Source organism: Patella vulgata, chromosome 1, assembly GCF_932274485.2.
Source record: "Patella vulgata chromosome 1, xgPatVulg1.2, whole genome shotgun sequence".
In the NCBI taxonomy this organism is placed as follows: Eukaryota; Metazoa; Mollusca; class Gastropoda; family Patellidae; genus Patella; species Patella vulgata.
The window spans coordinates 5,555,001-5,575,877 of NC_065879.2; the positions used below are offsets into that span (position 1 = coordinate 5,555,001).

General features: G+C 37.8%; 1 protein-coding gene across 1 annotated transcript in view; it reads left to right on the plus strand.

The window, feature by feature from the left end:
• Positions 1–20,877, plus strand: part of LOC126815022 (uncharacterized) — a 35,481-nt gene that overhangs the window by 3,510 nt on the left and 11,094 nt on the right. The window contains exons 2-9 of the mRNA XM_050540544.2: positions 10,246–10,398; positions 11,010–11,108; positions 11,508–11,606; positions 12,739–12,837; positions 13,525–13,616; positions 14,555–14,903; positions 18,574–18,762; positions 20,302–20,585. Of these exons, the coding sequence (XP_050396501.1) occupies positions 10,246–10,398; positions 11,010–11,108; positions 11,508–11,606; positions 12,739–12,837; positions 13,525–13,616; positions 14,555–14,903; positions 18,574–18,762; positions 20,302–20,585 (1,364 nt within the window). The remainder of the gene's footprint in view (positions 1–10,245; positions 10,399–11,009; positions 11,109–11,507; positions 11,607–12,738; positions 12,838–13,524; positions 13,617–14,554; positions 14,904–18,573; positions 18,763–20,301; positions 20,586–20,877) is intronic.

The following is a 20,877-nucleotide window of genomic DNA, read 5'->3' on the forward strand; positions in this document are numbered from 1 at the left end:
ATAGAAAGCTGGAAGATTTTGTTGGAAAATGTAAGCGGTTCTAGGTCAATCATCATATTCCCACGTGACTATTCACAATTGCCTTTCACTCCAGAACAAATTTGGTTGCCACAGCAATATTTGCCAAGGAAGTATTTCTCATATAAATAAAGCTTTAAGTAAGGTTTCGGTTTCTATTTCTTTCTATATGAAATAAATTCTGTGAAAAGCACTTTATGGTGCATTATATATTAAAAACTGTCTTTACATTGGGTAAATATATTTGACTTTTTATTTTTTTTTTTTTTTTTTTAAATATATTATTTATTAAGACGTTGAATCTTGAATTGGTTTATTGATCATAGCATACATTACAACACTCCAAGCAATTCATTCTACTTAATCTTAATGTACTGTGATAAAATCTCAAGTGTTATTCGATATACCGTTTAAATATTAATTTTTCATTCAGAAGTGTTATTATATAGCAGTTATTATATGTAAGATAATACTACTGGGCTGATACATGCTGTGGGGGTATCAACATACTCTATTGTCAATTCATTAGTAATGCGAGTATATTGCATTCAACTAAAGAGAGGCTTTCATGGATATTTCAATATACGTTGCGTTATTGCTCCATTTTGTAGAAAAGTTATTATAGAGGGTGATTGAACAGTTTACAAATAATATCGACAAGCGGGAATAATAACTTGTACTTGTTAAACTATCCATACACGTTCAATAAAACCATCAATATTATTGACCCAATATATTGAATCGATATATTGACTCAATAATATTGATAGGAATTGCCTACACATGATTCAATATTTCCATCAATAATTTCATCATTTTTTGGTCATTTTTCAAAATGGATGCAGTGGTCACTGTTGCGCTACTCATGGCAGTTGACAAAGAAGAAGAGCGAAAAAAGACGATGGAATGAAAATGTTGACGCAATTATTGAAAGATTCTCCACACACGATCAATATTGTCATTCAATAAATTGACCGTCCGTCAATATATTGATGAACCATCAATAAAAATCAAAATGGTTTTGATCCGTCAATATATTGACGCAATGATGGTTAGTGACAATATTTTAGATCAATATAGCCCACACACGTTCAATATTATTGTTTTCAATATATTAAACATACATTATGCAAGAGCAACATCTGATTATTGCAAGTCTTAATTTAGGCTTCAGATGTTATAGAAATTATAAATTAGATCTTTATTTAAACAACAAGCCCAAAATCAACTCTGTAGACCCACGGGTGGCTCGGCTACAGCTCGGATTTAAATAGGATTTCACTTATCAATTAATTCAAATATGGCGCATCCTGATGAGAATACGTCAGTTAGATCGAGGCTAAATGATAGAGTGTATTTAGGGAGGCCCTTTCCGCATGCCATTGAAAACTTTACTTGATAATCGAGATATGTAGGGGGAGTTAACGCCTGTCAATCAACGATCAGCCACGGTGTTGGCACATTTCACTACCATTTCTAGTCAAATATTACAACGATGATAACTATGTTCAGAATAAAGTAATTTGACTGAAATTTTCAAAATATTCTTCTTTCATCAGCTACTTTTGAACTGTTATAGCAAGAATGGACAATTCCCTGTAAAAATCACCCATAATGTATCTTTAAGTCAATAATATTGACGGAATTATTTAAGGTGTATGGGCCGCTTAATATATTGGCACTACAGGTGTTGTATAGTTGCATCACCTCTCAAATAACCCCAGTACATGTACACCCAATGGATGATTCTATGTTGTTGTTGTCGTTGTTTAAACATACATTATGCAAGAGCTAAATCTACCTATTCCCCGAAATGTTATATAAATTATTAATTAGACCTTAATTAACTTATCCAAACCATTATCAACTCTCGGTGTCATCGCTAGCCTGCGATGTTTATTGGATTAGGTTTCGATTTGCTGTTCGACTTCCATTCATGATTTAATCATGAAATGGATAATCGAGACTTTTTTTTATCGTACCGACTTTAGTAGTGATGATCGAGGCTAGGCCGAAAATTCAATCACTAAAATCTCGGTTCAGAGTGGATCAATTTGACTGAAATTTTCCGCAAATTCGCTTTACATTATCTAGTGTTTAACTATTATAGTGAGAACTGACAGCTCTTTATCTAATCTTCCATAATGTATCTTTAAACATACATTATGCAAGAGCTAAATCTGTCTATTACAGGTTTTTCTTTAGGCCCGAAATGTTATCCAAATTATTAATTAGATATTAATTAACCTATCCAGACCATAATCAACTCTAAATGGCATCGCTAGCCTGCGATCTTTAGTGGATTGTGAGCCGATTTACTGCATAACTTTCCTTCACGATTTAATGATTAAATGGATAATCGAGACTATGCTGTTTATCGTACTGACTTTAGTAATGATGATCAAGACTAGGTGGAAATTCAATCGCTTTGTTCTCGGTTGATAGTGGATCAATTTGAATGAAATATTCAGCAAATTGCCTTTACATTATCTAGTTTTTAACTATTATAGTGAGAACTGCCAACTCGTTATCTAATCTCCGATAATGTATCGTTAATGTCAAATGCGTTATATATGATTTTATGAAAATTATTTACGAACCAAGGTGTAAAAAAGGTTAAAACATATAGAAGGTTCTTGTATATATTCCAGTCTACATCGTTAGTATTCTCCTGTGAGATATGTTTAGCCTCGTTCATAGAGTCGCTTCATTACAAATGGCGCTCGACAGCATTCTGACACGCAATAATTCAAAATTTTGTTTTGTCATAAATATTGGATATCAGACGCCCATCGTTTCACGGTAAGAAAACACCATCAGTGTTAATTTAAACTGACCAATAAGTCGTGTTTGCAATGTCGAAGACTGTGGATGATATTGAGTTAGCATCTTGTCCCCTTTAAACTTTGTTATAATAACAACACGCGTGGCCATGCGTGATACGCAAACATTTGGCAAAAGATAAACAGATAACAGATTAAGAGTTATAATCCAGGATGTTACTGTACGACATGTGTCAATATTAAAAAAATAATGAAATGAAATGGGGGTTTACCTATGGAAGACCAAACAGCTCTTTGTTCAGTGTTCTTAATCCTTATTTCTTAATTCATAATCCTTAATTCGTATTTCGACATTTGTATACTAAAATTAGCATTTGTATCTTAAAATCAATATTTGTTTTACAAATCAGACATTTGTCATATCAGATTTGTAAAATGTATTTTAATTGTATTTCAATATAACGATAACATTTATTTTAGAAAATCAAAGATTAGCCTAAATTTACATTTCATCGGAGAAATACAACGAAAACCAAATCTGTAACAACAAATTTCTAAATACAAATCTCCAAATATAAATCTTGCAAAACATTTCTCCAAAAACATTTCTTCAATAACATTTCTCCAAAAACATTTCTCGAAATGCATCAATCCGGAATATTATGACGACTTGAGCGGAAATCAACGTTGCATAAAATAAGTCACCATACAATAAAGGAGAATCGAGCAAGCATATATACAATATGAAAAATCGCTCGATGACCGCGACTCTAGTGAAACCAAATGCGTAGTATGGCTAATCGGGCCGGGCCTTCGAGAAAGAAAATACATTGAAAGTAGTCTATCTTCTGTGGTGGAAGGATAAATAATTTCTTTTTAAATTCCTCAAACACAAAGTGCTTATGCAAGCGAAATTTGCCGATAAATCGAATGTGACGAAAATAAATCCAAAAAATCTATTTTTCATATGGTGCCGGGAATTTCTTTCAAAATTGTGAGGGGATTGGATGGCCGAATGGTTAGCACGTTCGCGTGCTGTATCATACGGTCTGCCATTGAGTAAACTGGCGGGGCTTCGATTCCCCGGTTGTACGTGACAAGGAGTAGGGTCGCCTGTCAAACCTCGTGGGTTTTCTCGGGGTCCTCAGGTTTTCTCCCACTGCTAAAGACCCCTACGCGCAAGCCAATTATTGAAATAAAATTGAACCATGTGTTAGTCCCCAAAATGACCTAGTTTGTGTCGAGTAGACGTTAAACCCCAGTTCTCTCTCCCTCTCTTTCAAAATTGTGTAGTGTTATTTACTGACCTACTCTGCAGTTCAGTTATAGTCTCTAAACCATAATGTACCCTGTAGTCTTCAAAGAATGTACTTATAGCCAATGGTTACTATATCCATTTTACGGCAAGTTCAAACCAATCTAATTAAAATTAATTCAGCTATTGAGGTTTAAGTATCCGAAAGCCCAAAACGGTTTTCAAATTTTCAATTATAACCTTAATCCGGTTGATTGGCTGGTGACGTCACAGGCACTACACATACTATATACATTATCTATAAAATACACTCCACCAGTTGACAAGTGTGTACGTGTCGTGCCAATTAACATGTGACTGGCATTGTTATAGATTAGAAATTTGTGATTGGAATATTTTAGAGTGAATTTAAAATGCCGTATCATGCCGTAGATCCATTTAAGTTGCCATTGTTTAAATAGGCCCCGTGACAACTGAAGACGACCTAAGCAATTAGCTCATTTACCGGTAATTTGGATAACGCCCTAATACTTGAAATCCCAAACTATTCTCTAGAAATACAAATGGTGACAGTCAATTGTCTATATATTCATTATTAGCTATATATAATAATAATAACTATAAATTCACAGCGAATATGGAATTTTCCGATGACCATGAATAGATCGCCCCCATTCCCCAGTCAATCAACGCTGGGAATCGTATTGCTATGTACGGTTCCATGCACTACGGGCGTAGTAACTGAGGTTAAACTTTGGCGCGAAAATTGCATGGGATTCATGCACATGAATATCAAATACACTTTGGTCTTACGAGGAGTTCCTGATGCCGTTTGGTGAGTGATTAAACTGCCAATGCAATTGTAAAATACTTTTATTATAAAGAAGATAAACGATGTAAGACATCATAACCTAATCGTATCAAAAAGGTTTATCCCTCGAATAATTTATATTCAGATTTCATATCAAGTCAATTAAATGTTGTTTAAACGCCAGTCAACAAATAATACGAGGCTACTTGGTTACAAAACCACCGGTGAGCAATAATTATTGGGTAAATAATAATTATACTATTCAAAAAAAGTAGGGGATATTTGATTTTTAAGTGTTATTAAAGTCACCTAATAAAACTGACGAAGAAACAAATGACAAAATGAAATGAAGTTCACATTCATCGATTTATTCCAAATGATCGTTAGACTAAGTAAGGCACAGACTGACCATTATAAGGGTAAAATGATACCCGGGGTCAAACAGCAAAGTTACCACAGCATCACAACCAAGTCAGTAACGGGTAAATCCTCCTCTGTTTGCCAAACAAGCATTGATCCGACGTGGCATACTCCTAATGAGACGTCTAAGGTCATTTTGGTCCAGATTGTCCCATTCCTGTTGCAACGCAGCAGCAAGTTCTTGGACATTGGCAGGACGTTGTTGACGTTGACGTAACCTCTGTCCAAGCATGTCCCAGACATGCTCGATGGGGGAGAGGTCGGGACTCAGTGCTGGCCAAGGTAATGTGGTGATGTTCTGTTGTTGGAGGTAACCTGTAACGATCCTGGCCCTGTGACATCTTGCGTTGTCATCCTGGAAGATGAAACGGCGGCCATGACGTCGTGCGAACGGCACAACATGGACTGCCAAGATGTTGTCCCGGTAGTACTGGCCTGTAACACGCCCTGCAACAACATGTAAAGCCGTTCTTCCAGCAACAGTGATGCCTCCCCACACCATAACAGAACCACCCCCAAATCGATCATGTCTGATGACGTTAACGTCTTGGAAGCGCTCGTTTCGACGACGCCACACCCTCCTACGTCTGTCCAAAAAATCAACAGTGAACCTTGACTCATCTGAAAACATCACATTTCTCCAGCGTCGATTATCCCAGTGTTGACGATCCCTACACCAACGACGTCTTGCCTGAATGTGATGATCTCTCAAACAAGGGATCACGCGAGGACGTCGGGCGCGAAGGTGACCCCTATGCAGTCGATTCCGAATCGTCTGGCCACTCACTCTCACACCAGTGTCTGTTTGAAGACGAGCGCTGATCTGATTTGCTGTGATGACACGATTTCTCAAGGCCAAGGTACGGATAAATCGATCCTGGGCTTGAGTTGTCGCCCTTGGTCGACCTGAGCGTGGTCTGTCCTGTACAGATTGTGTATCACGGTATCTGGACCATAGCCTGCTTATGACAGACTGAGAAACATTCATCGTCCGCGCCACAACCGCCTGTGTTGTCCCGATCTGTAGCATGCCAAGGGCACGTAACCTTTCATTTTGGGTAAACCGACGCATATCAAAATTTGTTTTCTGGTCACTAAAACAATTAAACTGATGTTTCCACCCTGGAATTCAATGCCACAATGACTGTAACATTCAAAGTCAGAGTCGTGCAAATCTTGGGTTGGACCCCCATGATGATCCCAAGCATCACCTGCATTCCATGCGGTAGCTATTGGTGCGTTTGGGCGTCACATGTAACTGGAAATGTTTCTTCTGTTAGGTTCTATAGTGACTTTTTTCGTAGTCATTTGCATATTTTAGTATTATGCCCCCAAAATCAAATATCCCCTACTTTTTTTGAATAGTATATAAACAATTGATGAGTAAAACTTAATTAATTTATACAATTAATATGTGTGTGTACGATTCTACAATTAGTTCATTCGTGGGTACTACGCACACGTTTACCTAGAGTGATGTCTCTGATCTGGCCGGCGTAAAAAAGATAATTACCTAATCAGCATGCTTAATCCCTCTAACAATCACTGCTAACACCGAGATGTAAATTAATTTATGACCCCAAGTCTGTATAACTTTAGTCGGATTGATTAATTAATGACAGATATTAACGACACTACTTGCCAAATTATTATCAATACACAAAGATAGTTAGATGACCCTTCTCAATCTGTCTATTCTTCCATTTAAATGGTTATTAACAAAATTTATTTGTACTGTTAATTCTAACGTATATTGAGATATTTTTTCGTATTTCATTTTTACGGTCTATTTCACAGTAATGAAGTCAAATCCGCCGTACGATGATAACGGATCGTCATTTACAAATCGCGTTTCAATCATGTTTGACATTTATGATACATTTTGCATGACCACATCATTTTACTCCTGTACTCTTTTACTCGGGGAAATTAAAACCACAATACTCTTTTGACGAAAATGTATCTCGAATCGATTGGACTGCATACGATGTTAGAGGGCATTAAAATTGCTGTCGTAAGAAACGAGAGCGACCGTACATTATGAAACAAATTCTAAATTGGATCTTATATTAAAATGAATTACAAAACAAATTATTCCGTAGTGAATTGTTTTATTTAATTAGGGGGATTGAGGAATCAGTCATGCGTTAATGAATACATACGCCGGCTGTATATAGGTAATTAAGGAATAAACATTCCGAATATGCATTCGGTCACAGTGACGTCACTGGCGTCTGAGGGGATTAAGAGTGTTTTTTTAGATAATTGGCGAAGTCGTATTTACGGGAGATCTATTTTTACGGCTTTGAGTAAAGATAACTGAATTAATTTCGATCCGATTGGTGTGAACTTGCCGTAAAGTTGATATAGTAACCATTGGCTACACGCATCGAAAAGTTCTCAAGCCCATCTTATGTGCACTTTAAACCATGATGTACCCTGTAGTTCAGATAGAGTCTCTAAACCATAATGTAGTCTGTAGTCTTTAAATCCACGGCGTCATCTGTAGTTCAGATAGAGTCTCTAAACCATGTTTGCACTGTAGTTCAGATAGAGTCTACAAACCATGTTTATACTATAGTCCGGATAAATCGTATGAATTGTACAATATGTTAATCCCGAAATGACATAGTTTCTTTCAAAGGAATATATTGTAACGCGCTTTAAATATTTGGATGCAATAGACTTGATGTAGAAGGATTTCTTGTTTGTAGCGTAGAATGGGAGATTTCTTGCTATAACTTGTTTGTGGCGTAGAATGGGATTCATTGCCTTGATTACAATCACAATGTTACACAATAAATTATAATCTCCTCCTTAAAGAATGTAATGATATCTTAGTTTATATTATGTCTTTAAATCTATATTATGGGAGGTATGTGTAACCGCATGCCACTTTAATAAAATCAATATAATTACTTCTACAAAGATCCAATCATAGTTTTTAATTACACACTGTTCAACAACCCTTGATGTTTTAATTACAATAAATCATATAGTTTATTCAGCTCGACGTAAGACCTCAAAATAAATATATACAGTTGGTTTAACATGAATGTAGATACTAATTATCTATGTGGCATATATTATCACCACTGATTACGGGATATCACTCTCAGAAACGTCATGGGGGCCTTCATATTGAATTATGCTAATAACGTCATTTCGCTTTGGCCGACATGGGCCGAATTTGAGTATGATGTTGTCTAATATAAGGGAACCCAGCTGGACTCCACGCATATGAAGAGTGTCCATAAACAAAATTTGAACTGGCACACGACCGGACGCACGGACAGGGGCGACGACAATATACGTCCATATGAAAATGTGGACATATAATAATGGTAAAACAGCAGTTTAAATTTTCTTTACGTCATATCATCGAATTTAATTTTATAAAACGGGAAAATTTAAGTTTTACTTGTAGGTATTGTGCACATCTAAAGGTATGTCTATTTACAAATAAGGGTCCATTTTCAATGTTAGAATCCCGTTCATGATAGGAAAATTATATTTGTTATTTGGTCTCAACATTTACATCGACGATCCGGACATTTGGATACATAAAAAAACGGTCCGGTAATACTGTAGATAAATTGAATTCTGCTTTGGCAAGAATGGGTTTCCAATGATTAGGTGGCTGTATATACATGTATAAGCGACCAGCCGACCCGAGCGGCGAGAAACAGTTTTCTTATAACAGTAGTTTGATTCAATTGTCCAAATAATCGGACAACACTTCGAGCCGTTTTTGAATCGTACTTAAATCCCCCCCCCCCCCTGCCCGCAAAAAAAACGACAAAAAAACAACGAAAACCCCCACACTCCTCCGACAGTCCAGATTAGTTGGGTAAGCGTAATATTATGGATAAAAAAAGATAAGTAACCGTGGAAGGGTGGAATATGTTATTGTAAGTTTATAGATTATTGAGAATTAGATTGACGACGATGAAATCGTATTTACTGTAGTGATGGTATATAATATTTCTAAAACGAAACATGTCAGTCAACAGTGATGCCCCCCCCCCTCCCTCTCCCGCCGCAATCCAAAAATAGATATATGACATATATTAATTAATTGCGCATTTATATTTTTGAAAAGTATCGAGTAACCAAACTGATTATCTACCCTTAGTTCAAGCCGGAAATGTTCACGATCGAACTCAGTCATGGTTTTGAAGTACCTGACAGTTTCATTTCTCTCCATCAGTTACATTCAAAGTTATCTTGTCCCAAAGCATCGACCAATCAAATTGCTTAACACTGTAGCGGAAAATGTTAATTATCAAACTCAGTGAAGACATTCATGTAATGAACATCTACATTAAAAGCAGAGTTGTTACGCTCCAAAGTCTTGACCAATCAAATTGCTTATCGCTTATTTTCATCATGGAACTTAGTCAAGGTATTGATATAATGAATCTGCACTCCACATTTCGTCACTCACACCCAATTAGAACCAAAGTTATCGTGTTCCAAAGTCTTAGCCAATCAATTTGCTTACCTCTACTTTGCCTTAGTGGAAAATGAGCATAATCGAACATAGTCAAGGCACTCACCTAATAGACACCTACACCAAGTTTGAAAATTCTACCTCAATTAGAAGGAGAGTTATTGTCTGCTTAGCCTTAGTTAAAAAGGTGCATGATAGAACACAGTCAAGGCACTCACCTCATAGACACCTACGCCAAGTTTGAACATTCTACCCCAATTAGAAGGAGAGTTATTGTGTTCCAAAGTATCCGCCCCTGACATTCCCCCAAAAATGACGTACCTACATGCAAAAAAGTCTACCATTTCCTTCAATGGAGTTTCGGTTTGTGTTTTTGAACAGTTGTGATCATCAAGTCTTGTAATGTCTTGTCGGTCAAGAAACATATAAATGGTCGTATTTTATCTCCGTAATTGCCCATAGACTATTATTTTAAGCGAATTGATTAGTGTTTTTTTCTTTGCAGATGGACGAACCGAAGAAAGAAGAACCGAAGAAGGGAAAACCGAACATTGAAATGGAATCGTATGAAAGACGTTTCTTTGCTATAATAAGGCGTGGTCAAACAGAAAATATATTACGTTATCTACATAATATACATATTGATACAGTAAATGAGGTATCTATATACATATGTGTCACTGTCGTTTGTGTGTTAGTTCAGCTCTCGATGTCAGCGCTAGTTAGCGATATGTATTGGATTAGGATCCGATCTGCTGCTCAGCGCCCATTCATGATTAAATCAAGAAATGGGTAATCGAGAATATGTTTTTTATCCTACCGACTTTAGTAATGATGATCGAGGCTAGGTCTAAAATACAAACGCTAATATCCAGGTTCATAGTGAATCAATTTGACTGAAATGTTCAGCAAATTCCTTTATATCGTCTAGTTTTTAACTATTATAGTGAGAACTGTCAGTTCTTTATCTAATCTCCCATAATGTATATTTTATGTCGGTCTTGGTTGTTTTATAGGTTGATTTCTCTAAAAGACCCTTGGCCAAAGCGCAGTGGGAGACTAATAAGCATACACGATCTGCAAATTATAAGTTTAAAACATGTTTATTACATTACAAATCACAAATATTTTGGTATCTTGGGTAGATATCTAGGTCTATATATCCAACAATCTTGTTGAAAATACCACCAGGTTATAGCCGTTAGGAAACAGAAAAGCACAGATTGATTACAAAAGTTTGTATAACAAATGGTTGTTTTTTACCTACAGGAGGGTGAGACGCCTTTAATAATTGCCGCCAAGGGCTGTAATTATGTGCTGTTAAAACTTCTGACAGAACAAGGTGCAAAGCTAAATAAAACTGATAAGGTACGCATGATTCACAAATATAATTTAATTTTGACCAGATTAAGTGGTTTTCAAAAAATTAAAACACAGAAATATTCAGTATATTGATCAACCGAAAGCAAACATTCGTATTGGTCACGTTTTGTTACCTGTTCATTTTACAAGGACTTAATCTAATGAGCATTGTCAGAAGATTCTAGCCTGTCCAACCTCGTGGGTTTTCTCCGGGTCCTCCGGTTTCCCCCCACTGCTAAAGAACCCTAAGCGCAAGCGAATTATTGAAATAAAATTGAACCATGTGTTAGTCCCGAATTTTCATAGTTTGTGTCGAGTGGACGTTACCCCCCCCCCTCTCTCTCTCTCTCTCTCTCTCTCCCTCCCTCTCTCTCTATTACTGAAGCCTGTTTTAAATATTTGTAGGAAGGAAGAACTGCTTTACATTATGCATCAGGACATGGTAACTTTGATAGTATCAATCTTCTGTTAGCTAATGGTGCTAATATTGATATAAAAGATGAGGTTAGTTTTAAGAGTTAGATCATAGATGAAGTTCGCAATTGTTCCAATTCCACTAGGCTATCCATCGGATTAAAATAAAGATCTATATTTCGTTTCGTTATTTTTTATATTTTAAATAGCCTACACTACATGAAGATCTGATCAGTTATAGTGAAAGGTCGCATCAGCTGTCATACGAGCGGCTTTTGGCCTTATGATGCCAGACATTGATTCATTGATTAATCAATCAGTGTTGACGTTTCCAAAGTTCCGTGCACCTTATCCAAAAAATCTCGCCGTAACATACCGTTTAATTGGCTAATCCCTCACACCATCCAGACCGTTTAATTGGCTAATCCCTCACACCACCCAGAACGCGGGTTATATAACAACTTTTCCAGATCCTAGTATAGTAAAGACAAATAAATCGAAATTTTGAAATATAAAAAACGAAACGAAATAGGATCTGTGTTTTAAGCAGATTGCTAGGCTATTGTTTTAAATATTGCAGAAAGACATCGGTAGCATAATTATTTTTGTGATAGATCTCACCTAGGGAATTGTCCAAATTCCACTAGATTCTTTTTTTTAAAGGCTCAATACCACTCTTGTTGTAACTGAATAATATGTCCCAATCTTTATTCTGGTCAACAAATTGTACTATTTTACAATATTTCAATTAATTGATGATACAAATTTCATCTTAACCTTATTTAAAAAAATTGAAAAATTCAACATAATGGTTTGAAACGTCTAACGTAAACCTTTTCAAATGAAACTTAATGGTTTGAAACGTCTAACGTAAACCTTTTCAAATGAAACTTCGATTTAAAAATATTTTCGAACTCTCTGGACAAGTAAAATAGGATGTAATGGATAATTTACACAACAGGTAGGGCACTTAAACATATAGTACTTAGATAGAGATATTATTTATTTTCTGGAGCTTTCAAGCCAGCAAGAGTGTTATTGTCCCTTTAAAAAAAATATCCAAGAAAGATTTCGGTAGTACTAGCTGCGTTTTCTCTATATTATCAAACGTTACTATACATATGGCCGAAATGTCCACCTTTATCATACGCCTTATATACTAACTGAGATTTGTTTGTATAAACTTTCGAAACGCCATGCATTTCTTTCTTTATTCTTACAGGAGGGAAGAACCCCATTGCATTATGCTGTGAAGGGTGATCATATCAAGTCTGTTGATTTGTTGGTTTTTTGTGGTGCTGATGGAACCCTACCAGATTATGTAAGTCTACCAGTTCTGTCACTTCTTTTTATCTTATTAATCAGTGCTGGTAAGCCACCGTCTTCTCTGTTTATAGCTACATTTCTCTTTTCCCCTTAATACTTGCTTTAAAATATACAGTAATAAATCTGATAATTAACAACTGAAATAATTGGACATTTTATATAGTCAGAGGTAACTCTGTCTTTACAACTTTATATTAACTCAATTCTGGACATTTAAATGTATCGTTATCAAATGGGTGTAGCTTTATCTAATCAAGAATAATTTGCAAAGCTATTCAACAAAAAGGTTAATGAAATGAAATGAAATGGTGTTAAACGTCCTACTGTTCGGTCCTGACTGGGCTAATGAAGACGGGCATAACGTCATACATTGTGGTATGAGGACAATTGCGCACGGACAACGGCACTATGGGCTAATCATATCGAATTCTAACTGCCAAGGAATCTTTTACGTGCACACCAATGTATAAACGGGATTTTTGTCTTATTAAGCGCCGGGGTGAGATCGTGTACATTTAGATGAGGTCAGACTGTATTTGAATCGGATTCCCGGTTGAAAGTATTAGTAATGGGATCCCCAATAAATAAACTTTGGTAGCAAAGATTGAAATTCATTGCATGTAAGTGCTCTGGATGACTTAGACTATAAATCGTTGATTGTTGTAGATTTGTTTTGTTTCAGAATGGTGTTACCCCTATGTCATTATGTAGTGATAGCAAGATGTCATCATTGATGTTAGATTCTGTGAAAACTGTTAATGCTATTAAACAGGGGTAAGCAGAAATAGATATTTCAATCAAGTTTTTTAAGAGCACACGTGACGTACAATCTGTTATTCAATGTGATTTCCTTGGCTTCATGAACTTTAAAACACTGAATTCGCCAATTCCCATGGCCCTTTTATTAATCTGCATCTAGAGAGAGAGAGAGAGAGAGAGAGGTTTAAACGTCTACTCGACACAAACTAGGTCATTTCGTGACTAACATATGGTTTAATTTTATTTCAATAATTCGCTTGCGCGTAGGGGTCTTTAGTAGTGGGAGGAAACCGGAGGACCCGGAGAAAACCCACGAGGTTGGACAGGCGACCCTACTCCTTGTCACGTACAACCGGGGATTCGAAACCACACCAGTCGACTCAATGACAGACTTTTTGATACAGCGCGCGCACGCTAACCATTCAGCCATCCAACCCCCCTCTGCATCTAGAGGTTTGGTGGTCTTTGTTAGACCATACAAATCAGTTAGCTAGTTACGAGCGTATGTTCAGTTAAGTTACTTATACTTTACCTTTTAGCACTTAATTATCTCTTTATCGCAAAGAATAGCTGTTCAAATCAAATATAACCAAGGGACAACAAGGGGTTGGATGGCTTTTTTTATAGCACGTGCGCGCTGTATCATAAGGTCCGTCATTGAGTCAACTGGCGTAGTTTCGATTCCCCGGTTGTACGTAAGAAGGAGAAGGGTCGCCTGTCCAACCTCGCGGGTTTTCTCCGGGTCCTCCGGTTTCCTCCTACCGCCACAGACCCCTACGCGCGCAAGAGAATTATTGAAATAAAATTGAAGCATATGTTAGTCCCGATTTGACCTAGTTTATGTCGAGTGGACGTTAAACCCCATCTCTCTCTCTCTCTCTCTCCCCCTCTCTCTCTCTCTCTCTCTCTCTCGTTATAGGCATATTTACGTTCATATGATAATCGTTTTCCAGCTACATCAAAATCGATCGAAATGTCCTAAAAAGTGATGAAACAAAGGACTTACGGAATCTTAACTGTAAAATTTCTACGCCAGTAACATTTTCCTCGGACGATGTTTACTTACTATCTAGAAGGGTGAGACCAGAGTTTCGGAGACATGTTTTACGACCTAAAGAACTTCTTATCAGTGATACCTGCCAGTTTAGGGTTTCAGGTTCAGCGATAGAAAACGACATGACAATCAGCGTGCCAATGTATTGTCGTCCACAACCACACGAGGAAATCCACATGATAACGAACATGCAACCTATGGCTGGTGAAGACAATATAGAGAGGGATGTTGCTGATGCAGAATCTGGGGTACGTAATGGGTCTTATTAATAATAATAATAATATCGTCATTTATAAAGCGCGTCAATACTGAAGAACAGTTTCTAACAACATGTGAACAACGAGAATGCACAATCTAATTAGAATACAGATCTATATTTCGTTTCGTTATTTATACTTCGATGGCCTACACTACATGAAGATCTGACAAGTTGTAGCGATAGGTCGCGTCAGAGGTCATACGAGCGGCTTTTGACCCTTTGATTAAGCTCGCCGTAACAGATCGTTTCATTGGCTAATCCCTAACACCACCCAGAACACGTCAATGGTCCTAGTGTAGTAAAGACAAGTAAAACGACATTTTGAACTATAAAAAACGAAACGAAATAGGATCTGTGTTTTAATCTGATTGCGAGAATGCAAGAACTGCCGTGTGAACAAAGGCCATGTTAATAAAGTTCTTGTGATGGTCCAGTTGAAACGTTAAGGATACATCAACACGCGGTGTTGCGTCAACAATTTATTTAGCAAAGAATTTGGTGTCCAAATTGATTTTTTATATCGGTCTTTGTTAGTAAGTGCAGGGCCACACTACACACAAAAAAGCGAAACGACACACCCGTCTACAAGACACAAACTTCACTGACATTGCAAGCAATGAACAATTGGGAGAATGAAAGCGTGCAGGCGTTGGGGTGGGGGGGGTCGTAAAACTCCATTGAGCTGTACAACAATCTCTGGCCGGTAATGTTACTGGCTTCACCCAAAATGAAAAACAAAGCAATGCTCTACAAGAAACAGGCATCCAATGCGACTAGAGGCGTAGCCGTGAAATATATATTGGGGGGGGGGTCCGCAACCCTAACCCCTAACCCTAACCCTAACCCATTTTTTAAAACCCCTAAAAAATATAAACAAACACCATGTGGCCATGCTGTGCAAAAGCATTATGGTTACGTTGCTGGCTGAGCGGGCGATAAATATTTGGTTTAGGAGGTTATGTTTTTGGGTACCTACATGCGATTCACTCTGATGAGTGGCAGAAAAAAATTAACTAGACACAATTTTATGGAACACAGGTACTTTTCACTTCACACATGTTTCCAGGATGATTATCTCTGTGTTTTAGTTTAGCAGTATAAACCATATTGGGATATGTACAGGTTTTATACAGATAGAATCTTAACTAATCCTAATAATTGTTGCAAATAAATAGGAGTTTGAGCCTACTATGTAAGTTTTTTTTTTTTTTTTTTTTTTTTGGGGGGGGGGGGGGTCCAAGTATATTCACCCATGATTATGCGACAGATCTTGCCATGGTCGTCTCCTGTATTGTGTTTCTTGAGGATGATAGTCTGTTAACTCATGAGTTGGGAGGCCAAACAATTAATAATAATAAGGGCGAAAAGTCTTAATTAGGCATAGTGAGCTACAGGAGCAAGGCTTAACAACGAGAACATTCGTTCAGTGCAGGTGTGCAGGTGGATCGCACTTCACGTAAACAAAACCGAACAGAGAGAGAGAGAGAAATGGGGTTTAACGTCCACTCGAAACAAACTAGGTCATTTCGGGACTAATATATGGTTTAATTTAATTTCAATAATTCGCTTGCGCGTAGGGTTCTTTAGGATACCGGAGGACCCAGAGAAAACCCACGAGGTTGGACAAGCGACCCTACTCCTTGTCACGTACAACCAGGGAATCGAAAACATGTATACAAGATACAAAGTACACAGACATTGTAAGCACACAACAAATATCAAATGGTCAAGTGCTGATTTAAACACATATATTTGAGGGAAAATAATATAGAAACCTTGATTATAATTTTATCCGTAGGAGGCAGGGTAAGCTTACTCTTCCGGACACATGTTACCACTGTTTGTCGTGTATTTTGTACACGGTGAACAGTCCATTTGCTGATTACACTATTTTGTCTATACCGTTTTTTTAGGACTTCGAATTTTGTCTGATGGTTTTGATTGTTCGTACTTGGTTTTATTTTATTTTATCACCATTTTAAGTGTTTCGTCTGAACTTTCTTAACACTCGAGTCTATTTCCTTTGTTCATATGCAAGCTTACAAGGTCTATGAGCGTAATTTTAGGGATAAAGAAATGCCTTACAAACTGAAATACTGTAAAAGATTAAAAGGAATATTAGTCACAAAATAGCTTAATTCCTTTCGTGTTATACTTTCAAGCATTTTTATTGTCGGATGACGTCATGATAATTCACCGCCCTCTTCATGTTTGGCGGAATGAGATTGATGAGCCGGTTTTAATTAGACTGAATCCAAGACGAGTTATTATCTTGAGTTGATTTTGTTTTCTAAATTAAATTTTCAATAATCCATTTGAGATCTCATTTACTTGGATTCACGTTTATTCTTGAAAAATTGAATACTACCATACCAATATATTTGGTATATATTCTCTTCAAAAAAAGTAAGGGATATTGAAATGCAAATACCTATGCAGGTTGTGATATGATAAATCACCCTGCACGTTTCAAGTCAGTAGCTTGAAGCGTATATATGGTATTAGTGTCAGTGGCTTGTGGCACGAAGTAACAGTATATTGTCGCATACATAATATATTATGTCAACGCTTGGGCGACATAATATATTGTGTTGACGCTCCAAGCGTGTTAGCATATTAGACCTGTAGACTCAGTGGAATGTACGCGTCATCAGAGCCATAGAAAGTGTCCCTGTAAATAAAAGAGGGCATCCTTATCAGAAAAAGGGCACCTGTGATGTCAGAATTTCAAAAAAGGGCACTTTTCTTTCGGATTAGGGTTAGGGTTAGGGTTAGGACACAGAAAAGAGAGAAAAAACAGAAAAGAAAAAAACAAGCATTCATTGGTTATCAAAGCGCCAATTAAATCTATCGTTGCAAGTTCATGCCTAGTCACCTCCATCCTAGTTCCAAGCGTTGACATAATATATTATATCGCCCAAGCGTTGACATAATATATTATGTATGCGACAATATACTGTTACTTCGTGCCACAGGCCACTGACACTAATACCATATATACGCTTCAAGCTACTGACTTGAAACGTATCGCCTGCAGGCGATAAATAGTCATTGACACTTGACTTGCTTTGAGAGTATGTTCACATCACAGATGAAGAACCTATCGCTCCAACAGAACAACTGAGCTGCACATGCGACACGCAATAGCGCCAAACACGTGGGAGGGGTTCATTGTCAAAGTTGACACTTCAAGGAAGGGTTGATGAAAACTGCCGCGTGCTGGTTTATCTATCCATGTTAGCATTCCTATCGGATCTTGCATAAGATTTACTGTTTAGCGTATCTTTGATTTAGTGTGTTACGTTTAATTTGATCGGGAGACGTGTTCGTCGAGGTCAACGTCAACCGTCAACACAGCAAGAATTGGCCGTGGCATTGCAAGGGGACTGGTTCAGATTGCCCCAAATCGTGCTTGGACGGTTGATTAGGAGCATGCCACGACGAATTGCTGAATCTCTGAGGATTGGTGGAGCAATTACTCATTATTAAGACAAAAATCAAAAACGTCCATTTTCACTTTTGACAGTGTATCTCTTTGCGAGTCAAATGGGGGCCGTCAGATAAACCGCTCATATGAACTGTTTATGTTCATGTGTAGGAAATTGGCCTGTTATTAATATACACTGATATCCCCTACAGTATATTGTTTTTTCTTTCAGGATTTTGTACAATGTTCTGTAAAAGTTGACCTTCGCTTAGTGGATAGTTTGTTGTTAGTTACTCTACCGAAGAAAGAATACCTGGCAATGTCAACGAAAGGTGGAAAGGTAAAGTCTACAATTGATACTTATGTCACCTTCGAAGTTGAGAAGGACACATTTAGTACAGATGGCGCATTGGTACACCAGGTATGTATATCATTACACCGCACAAAGTTGTTATCAGGGGACTTGGGATGGCCTAGTGGTCTAAGAATGCCGCGCATCGACCTCTAGCTGGCCCGTCACCTCTGGCTTGCGGCTGTGGTTTCGATCCCTGGTGTGACCGTATGTGGCTTGGAGATAGGGGCGCCTCCTGGGTTTACTCCGGGTACTCCGGTTTCCTCCCACAGCGTGCACTAAGATAATAAGACTTGTCTGCGATATCACCTTCGGTGGAAGCGGACGTTAAACACTAAGAACAATAACAACAAGTTGTTATCAGTTCTTGTCAATGAATCGGACGACTGTGCTACTCCGCACATGAAGGCAGGAAATGAAATGACATGAAATGGAGTTTAACGTCCTACTGTTCTGCTCCTAACCTAGGCTAATGAAGACGGGCATACGCCATACAGTGTGCTTTGAGGGAAATTTTGCCCGGGTAGCGGCGTTATGGCCTACTCTTATATCGAATTCCAACTGCCAAGGGATCTTTTACGTGCACGCCAATGTGTACACGGGACCTCGGTTTTCTGTCTCGTCTAGACAGCTGTCCTTGTCAGGCCCTCCATCCTGCATCAATGAAAAGGGGAAACCACGCGGAAAATCTGAATGAACTTTCTCGGTCAATGCAGGGACCGAACACCTGACCTCCAGGCTAGCGAGCCAGCGTCTTACCCACTAAGCCGCGTGATCCCCCCAAATGAAGGCAGGAGATATTGGTCTTAAAGTTGTGTCGAATGAGTATACCAGGTTTTTTTTAAATTTCCGTGGGCGACTCATAGGGGCACCAAATTTAAATATAGGTTCCCAGAAAAGTATTTATCGGGTGGTTATTTCCAATAAAAGTATGGTAATTTTGGTATATATAGAAAGTAGAGATATCCAATCTTACTAGAAAAATACTGGATTCCCCGAAAAACACTCATGGAGCGTATACAGGACAAAAATGTAAGGGTTCCCTAATCAACAGCCCGACGATTAGGAGTGTCTGCGCGCGTGACGTCGAAGGTTGCACGCGGAGATTGGGCGCTTGATGTACATTTTGATAAACTTTCTGAAGAATTAGACGCACAACACTTTCTGGGATAAAAATCACGGAAAAAGACGCAGGGCAGTGGATAATCCGAAAATTTAATTAGGCTTTGATATTTGTAATAAATAGTCAGCGATTAAAGACAATATCGTCTTGTGTGTGCAATAAATTCTCCTCCGACTTCGCTTGCGTTGCTAGGTACCGAGAGAGGTAAGTCACGTGACACAAACATGAACTCTTTTGATCGATTTTTTATAGCCAGAGTATTCCCCGACAATTACAAGAGAAGGATTTTGAGAAGGATTTGAAGCAAAATTATGATAAATTAATTAGTTTGAATGTGTTTTTAGTCCAAATAGATCATCAAATCACCCAGTTTGTACCCGGGAATGTATCTTTAAGGATACTGTAACAAATTTAACAGAGAGAGAGAGATAGAGAGAGAGAGTGGGAGAGTGTACCCGGGAATGTATCTTTAAATTGTCTTTCAGATTTTACCCAAGCCAATGATTTCTAAAGAAGAGTTCCCCAATCTCATCGCGTGCACCAATTTTCATGACGTCACTCATTCGTCATCAGAACAGCCGAAGAATAAAGTGAAAATGACGCTTCCGTTGCCGAATGGTTATACTTCCGGTTCTAAGGAATATAAATTATACGTAATGCTAAGACAGGAAGGTGACAACGGATATGACGCAGATAAATGGGAAGTACTGACTGATTCCCCAACTGTCACCCAAAATAAAATACAAGCAGATATTCCCCATTTCTGTGCGTAAGTGAACAATTTTTGCATATTCTGTTGTTTGGAATAATGACTGTAACTGCTTATGGACAAATTAGCATTTAAAATTAGCAAGTGGGGAGATCTATCGTTCTCTATGCCTAGATAATGGTAATAAAATGAAATGAAATGGGTTTTAACGTCCTAATGTTCTGCTCCGACTTGGCTAATGAAGACGGGCATACGCCATGCAGTGTGCTATGAGGGAATTTTTGCTCCGGCAGCGGCACTATGGCCTACTCTTATATCGAATTTCAGCTGTAAAGGCTTCTTTTACGTTCAC